The 6,946-nt window shown below is 35.1% G+C and overlaps 1 protein-coding gene across 1 annotated transcript; it reads left to right on the top strand.

Annotated features, from left to right (window-relative positions):
* The first annotated feature begins 393 nt into the window (after positions 1-393).
* LOC132645871 (protein NRT1/ PTR FAMILY 7.3-like) lies at positions 394-5,417 on the top strand. The gene is made up of 5 exons (XM_060363113.1): positions 394-560; positions 2,380-2,506; positions 2,613-2,830; positions 3,318-3,883; positions 4,345-5,417. The coding sequence occupies exons 1-5, from the start codon at positions 534-536 to the stop codon at positions 5,210-5,212; spliced, it is 1,806 nt and encodes a 601-aa protein (XP_060219096.1). The 5' UTR covers positions 394-533; the 3' UTR covers positions 5,213-5,417.
* The last annotated feature ends 1,529 nt before the right edge of the window (positions 5,418-6,946 follow it).

Here is a 6,946-nt window from a genome sequence, read left to right as displayed (position 1 = left end):
TTTCTCCATGAAAGATAAACAGCTCTTAAATCACTCTTCTTTTGTGTCCTTCTTAATTCGAGCCTAAGAGCCCGTTTGGATTGACTTATAAGTTGTTTATAAGCTGTTTTCAGTTTTTTTGAGTGTTTGACTGACCAGCTTAAAGTCATTTTGTGCTTAAAATAAGCTCAAAAAAATAATTGGGTCCATTTGACTTGGCTTATCTAAAGCAGCTTATAAGCTGAAAGCAGCTTATAAGCTAAAAAAAATAAATTAAACTACTTCAACTTATTTTTTTTAGCTTATAAGCTGCAAACAGCTTATAGGCATAAGTCCATCCAAACAGGCTCTAAGATAATATTTGATTTGGGCATTGTAACTTTATAAATAGGCTCCCACTTTCCATCTCCCCTTCTTCTCCTCACATTAACATCCTTTACAGAGACAAATTATTTCTCCTCTCCTCTTCAGCTCCCATCAACTGAATTAGTTTATACTTTCAGCAGCGTTTCTATCTCTGCAAATTTTGTGGTCTATAACACAACAAACAATTCATGGAGTGCTTAAACATTGATAAAATGGTTTGTGCACTTCCCTTCCCTGTCCTTTCTTTTACTAATCTTGCCAACTTCATCTAATATTATGCATATCTTGGGTGTCCATTTCATGATCTAGAGTTAATGAACTCAGAACGAGCTTAGTTTTGTATATATACGCACACACACATTTTATAATTTTCATATGTATATGTTGTTTGTGTCTTGAATTTCGTGGATTCGACTCAAAAGGAAGTTATAAGGTTGCTGCTATTGAGGCGTTATGGCGGTGAGCGGCAGAGAAGTTCTGAAGCTCCCACTAGCTGGGCGTTTTCCTTGAACTAAATTCCACATGACCCATCAACTTACGGGCTTATCTGGAGATTCACCGTGTGCCACTCATATTGTTTGTCGTATTTATGACTATAAAAGTCTACAAGCTAGCATCTTCTTAATCCCGAACTATAGAATCTGATGCCTGTTACTGGGCTTAGTCATTGATCCCAAAGATATATAGTCGTTACTTAATATAGTGTAAAATTATTGGCTTTGGGTCAAGCCTATAATTTTTTCCCGAAAGACCTTACAGCATCAAGACTCTCTACATGACCTTATATATTGCTTCCTTTTTCTTTTCCACCATCAATTATGAAATTTTGTTCAACGCCCAACAACATAATCCAAGCCGAAAGCAATAATGAGTTAAGTTAAACCAGACAACCACCTTATATCTGCTTTCTCCATTTTGCTCTTCAAGTGCATGCATATCATGGTCTTCTGCTTCTCCTTCATCTTCTAATATGGTTTAGTCTGCCTATCTTTATTCCTTTTTATGATCATTCGGATTTTTAATTTCTTTTCATAGTATGGCCTCCGTTCAGGAGAATTAACATCTTAAGGTGCACATATCATTTCTTTCTACTATAGACTGCCAGCATTATTATAGATGTTATGCGGGCAGTATTAGTAACCTTTACCATTAAATCTCGGCAAGGTTAGCTTGCCGTGTAGATTTTATTTTAAAATTGAATATGAATAGATGAGCAGGTTCAGACAAAAAGTGCAGTACTAGAGTCATACAATTAATAAATTGATAGCATAGAAATGCCATTGCTTATTGGCTTTAGTTGCACATTCTGATGAGTCTATACATAAGCGAAGCCAATCACGTCAAGTAATATTAATGACTCAGAAAGAGATGTTCAACTATAAAAGAGTACCACTCCATTTATTGTTGCATATCTACATTTATTTCCTGTTCCGGACAATTGTTACATTACTTTATGTTTAACGTTGTAAAAAAGACACAGATAACGTCATGTACCTACCTTGACTTACATGTGGTTTTCCCTGTCATGGGATTAAGGAGAAAGTAGAGGAAAAGTAAAATGATTGTACCTATATATATATATATATATATATATATATATATATATTTATGTCTTGAAAACTAAAAGAAAATGTCAATTTTTTTTCCCTTTAATTTCCTCTCTCTTTTCATTGTATTCTTTCTTTCTTTTAAATTCCTTTTAAAGTTATTTCTAATCTTTTCCCGTGAGTTGGGAAGAAAATAAAACTACTCCATAACTTTAAATTTTTGTAAGAGCATAACGATATGATAAAAAATCAGGCAGCTAGTGCACACAAAACAATCATACTAATTTACCATGACTAAGTTATAAATTAGTACGAGAATGTGTGTCAATTAACCATCTTAGTGATAAGAAGACTGAAATGTAAAGACATGTGTCACGTACTCATTGAATCAATGTAAACACTGAATGCTAATATTTTTACAAGAAGGTTTGAACATGACTTTTAACTAGCAAAATTTTTCGGATTTTTCCGTGTTTTCTTATTGTAGGGTGAGAGGGATGAGAAGTTAGGAAATCCAGAAGAAGAAATCACTCTTGATGGAACTGTAGATAAGCATGGCCGTCCTGCTGTGCGTGCCAAGACTGGAAGATGGTTTGCTGGTGTTCTATTACTTGGTAATCAACCTAAAGTTGACATGAGCGTAGTCTTCTAGTTCTATGTGGAATAGTCCATTTTGTGTTGCTTAATTTATGTTTATATTTTGATTTTGGATGGATGCAGTGAATCAAGGTTTAGCAACATTAGCATTCTTTGGGGTTGGAGAGAATCTAGTACTATTTCTTACAAGAGTTATGGGGGAAGACAATGCTGAAGCAGCCAACAATGTCAGCAAATGGACTGGCACTGTTTACATCTTCTCTCTTTTGGGAGCTTTCTTAAGTGATTCCTATTGGGGAAGATACAAGACTTGTGCCATCTTCCAAGCCATTTTTGTTGCTGTAAGTCATTTTAAATCTCTATTATCTTAATTTCACAATTTACACACACACACACACATATTTATATATATAAAAAAAGAGGCAGCTCGTTGCACAAAGCATCCCGCATTAGCGGAGTCCGGGAAAGGGCTAAACCCCAAGGGTGTGATGTAGATAACCTCAGAGGCGGAGCCAGGATTAGAATCTTGTGGGTTCGGGGTTCTAATTTTCTAAAGTTACTGGGTTCTTCATTAATAATTTGTACATATTTGACAAAAATGTTAATAAAAATATATGGTTCGGACAAAAGCTACTGGGTTCGGCCGAACCCACACCCGAAAGGCTGGCTCCGGCCCTGGATAACCTACCCTATTAAAAGCATTAGTGGCTGCTTCCACGGCTCGAACCCATAACCTATAGATCACGCGGAGATAACTTTACTGTTACTCCAAGATTCCCCTTCAATATACTAGGTACTAATAATTTGAAACTGTTTTGTCTTTTGCAGGGACTAGTATCATTATCAGTATGTTCATACATTTTCTTGGTCAAGCCTAATGGCTGTGGAGATGAAATAACCCCTTGTGGACCCCATGATTCAAGTATCCATATTGTGCTCTTCTATGTGTCAATTTACTTAATTGCTCTTGGCAATGGAGGGTATCAACCTACAATTGCAACATTTGGATCAGATCAATTTGATGAAGATCATCCTCAAGAAAGTCACTCAAAAGTGTCTTTCTTTGGCTATTTCTACTTAGCATTGAATCTTGGTTCCTTATTTTCAAATACTTTCTTGGTCTATTTTGAGGATAAGGGAATGTGGACACTGGGTTTTTGGGCATCAGCTGGATCAGCTATTTTGGCATTACTTCTTTTTCTAATTGGGACACCTAGCTACAGACACTTTAAACCTACAGGGAACCCCATTTCAAGATTTTGTCAAGTAGTTGTAGCTGCAATTAGAAAATGGAAGATAGAACAACCTTCAAATGGAGGTGAGCTATATGAAGGTGATGGAAGAGAGCTTGCTGATAACAGCAGTCGAAACATACTACACACGAAAGAATTTAAGTAAGTTACGTTATTCTTATGAAGTTTAAACCTTATACAAGAAAAATTTCACCATAGATATATTAGCTATGTAAATGAGGGGGCGGATAGCGCTCATATGATCAAGCAATTTATACTATGGCTTAGCACCTCGTACCCTCTCCAACGATGGTGGAAGCCAAATTGGTTCAGGGGTGGTCAATTGAATTTCCTTTTGTCCGAAAAGTGCAATTTACATGGGTAGTGGCAAAGGTCACAAAAAATGTTTAGGTCATTAATTCCAGCATGTGACCTTTTAGCCTTTTGAAGTCCAAGAGATCTTATTTCCTCCTTTTGAATCCTGTAGTTCCAATCTTGACTCTGCCCCTGCCCCTGCCCTCCGTAGGTTCTTGTGTCGTTCCCAAATTGCTTGTTGTGTTGTGCTTTGCTTATATACATAAAGGGAGTGGATATATTTATTAACAAAAATATTCTTGGTACAGATTCTTGGATAAAGCTGCTATAATCACATCAAAGGAGAGATTACATGATCGTTGGCGGCTTTGTCCGGTGACTCAAGTGGAAGAAGTCAAATGCATTCTAAGGCTATTTCCAATTTGGCTTTGTACAATACTTTACTCTGTTGTGTTCACTCAAATGGCCTCTTTATTCGTTGAACAAGGCAATGCCATGAAAACAACAGTTTCAGGCTTTCACATCCCTCCTGCAAGCATGTCAAGCTTTGATATCCTTAGTGTAGCAGCACTCATTTTCATCTACAGGCGAGTTCTTGACCCCCTCGTTGCCAGCCTAAAAAAGTCTTCTATAAGAGGACTAACCGAACTCCAACGTATGGGAGTTGGCCTCATAATTGCTATAATGGGAATGGTAGCAGCCGGTATAGTGGAGCATTTCAGGTTACAATATGCCAACAAAGATTGTTCTCATTGCACGAATTCGAGTTCTTTAAGCATTTTCTGGCAAGTCCCACAATATGTACTAATTGGAGCATCAGAGGTTTTTATGTATGTTGGACAATTAGAGTTCTTCAATGGACAAGCACCTGATGGATTGAAAAGCTTTGGAAGTGCACTCTGCATGACATCAATTTCACTAGGGAACTATGTGAGCAGCTTGCTGGTTTCTGTTGTTTCTAAAATTTCGACAACCGATAAAATGCCTGGATGGATACCTGGGAACCTCAACAAGGGCCATTTGGATAGATTCTACTTCCTCTTAGCAGCATTGACAACAGCTGATTTTGTGGTCTACCTTATTTGTGCTAAGTGGTACAAGTACATTGAGTTTGAACAAAGAAGTAGTGGAAAGCAAGATGAAGAGAAGCAGGGTGATATGAGAAAACCTATATGAATAAGAGTGTAAAATTTCTTAACGTTTACACTGTTAGTGTATATAAGTTAATAGTAACAGGTTAGAAAAGGGTATGACTACTGCTTATCCAAGTTGACTTAGCCATTGTGTGTAAAGTTTAAAGAAGATGGCTAGCAGAACCTCCAGATGAATGATATATACCTAGAGATTTGTTGCATTGTAAAATCTACCTGCTGTTCTGTTCCATATATTCTCACATATCCTGTCTTTCCAAAAATTGATCAATTGAGCATAAACCAAATTAACCACTTATAGTAGGAGAGAGAAAGTACGTAATAGGAAATCAATATTCAGGTAATCGTAAAAAAAAAAAAAATGAGAGAAAGTGTGAATTTGGCGTTATCCAAGATGCCAGTAAAGTTTCTTTTCAAATTTCTGCCACAGCCAAATGCTTGGCCCCTTTTCAATGTCGGAAAGATGAGGAGTTTGGTGAAGTAATATTTCAACTTTGTGATCCAGTTCAGGCACTAATTTGGATCTTGGTCATATCCTAACTAGCAATACAATAGGTGGTAATCTTTTTCTAATGCGAAATTTATATTCCACTATAAAGTTAAATTGTATCTTTCTTAATGCTAATAGATTGTAATGGACTAATGGCAATCACTATAAATATGTGCTGAAAAAACATATACTATGATTAATATAATTATCAGAATCTCAATAAAGATAATTTTTGGGGATTTTTTTTTTTTTGAAGTATAAGCGTTACTCAAATAATACCATAAATACTCAAAACATGACATGGTTCTGAGTATTTTTTTGAGAAAGAAAAAAGACATACTCATATCATGACATGGTTTGATAAAATGCATTAAATTAAAGATTGAAATTTAGATTACAGGGTGAGATTGATCGAAAAGATGCAATCCCCAAATAATCTTTCTCCATGTTAACATACTCTCTTCATTGCGATGCTGCTTGCTTCCAAATTGTGCAAGTTCGCGTGCCACTTGGGAGTGTTCACGGTTTGGTTAAAATCCAATCCAAACCGAAAATTAAACCAAATCGATTAAATAAACAGATATTTACTTGGGTTGAGTTTGGTTTGGTTTTAAATTTTTTTAAGAACCGATAGTATTTGGTTTGCTATGGTTTTACTAAAGCAAACTGAAGAAAAAATCGAACCGAACCGATAAATTTTATAAATACATTTTACAATTATATATATACAAGATATTAATTTTATACATACTTTTAAATGATTTATATACATTTTAGAAAATTTTTATTTATCTCTAATAGGCTAATGAACTTATACCTTAAGCTCATTTTAAAAAGAAATCCATGAATTCAAACTCATTTATTCAAAGAAATAACTATGAGATTCACCTATATTTATTTTTTGTATTTCTTATAAACTTTTTTTCACTTAATTATATTATAAATCCTAAGACATTTTCTCCATAATGCAAGAAAATTATAGCTACCACAATAAAAGGATAATAGTGAATTATAAATCTGAAAAGGATAGAAAATTCTTTCCTAATTGTAGGAAAAAAATGAAAGAGAGAAATACCGTTAGTTTTCTTGAAAACCGAAAAACCGATCCAAACAGAACCAAACCGACTACAACCAAAGCGATGAATATGTATTATATTCAGTTTAATTTAGTTTTAATAATTTTAAAAACCGAGTAGATTAATTTGGTTTTGATTTTAACCCAAACCAATCCAAATCGACCCATAAACACCCTTAGACTGCCACTGCAAG

Source organism: Lycium barbarum, chromosome 6, assembly GCF_019175385.1.
Source record: "Lycium barbarum isolate Lr01 chromosome 6, ASM1917538v2, whole genome shotgun sequence".
NCBI classification, from domain to species: domain Eukaryota; kingdom Viridiplantae; phylum Streptophyta; class Magnoliopsida; order Solanales; family Solanaceae; genus Lycium; species Lycium barbarum.
Note: the sequence above shows the minus strand (reverse complement) of the source record. Positions and strands in the feature narration are given on the sequence as shown.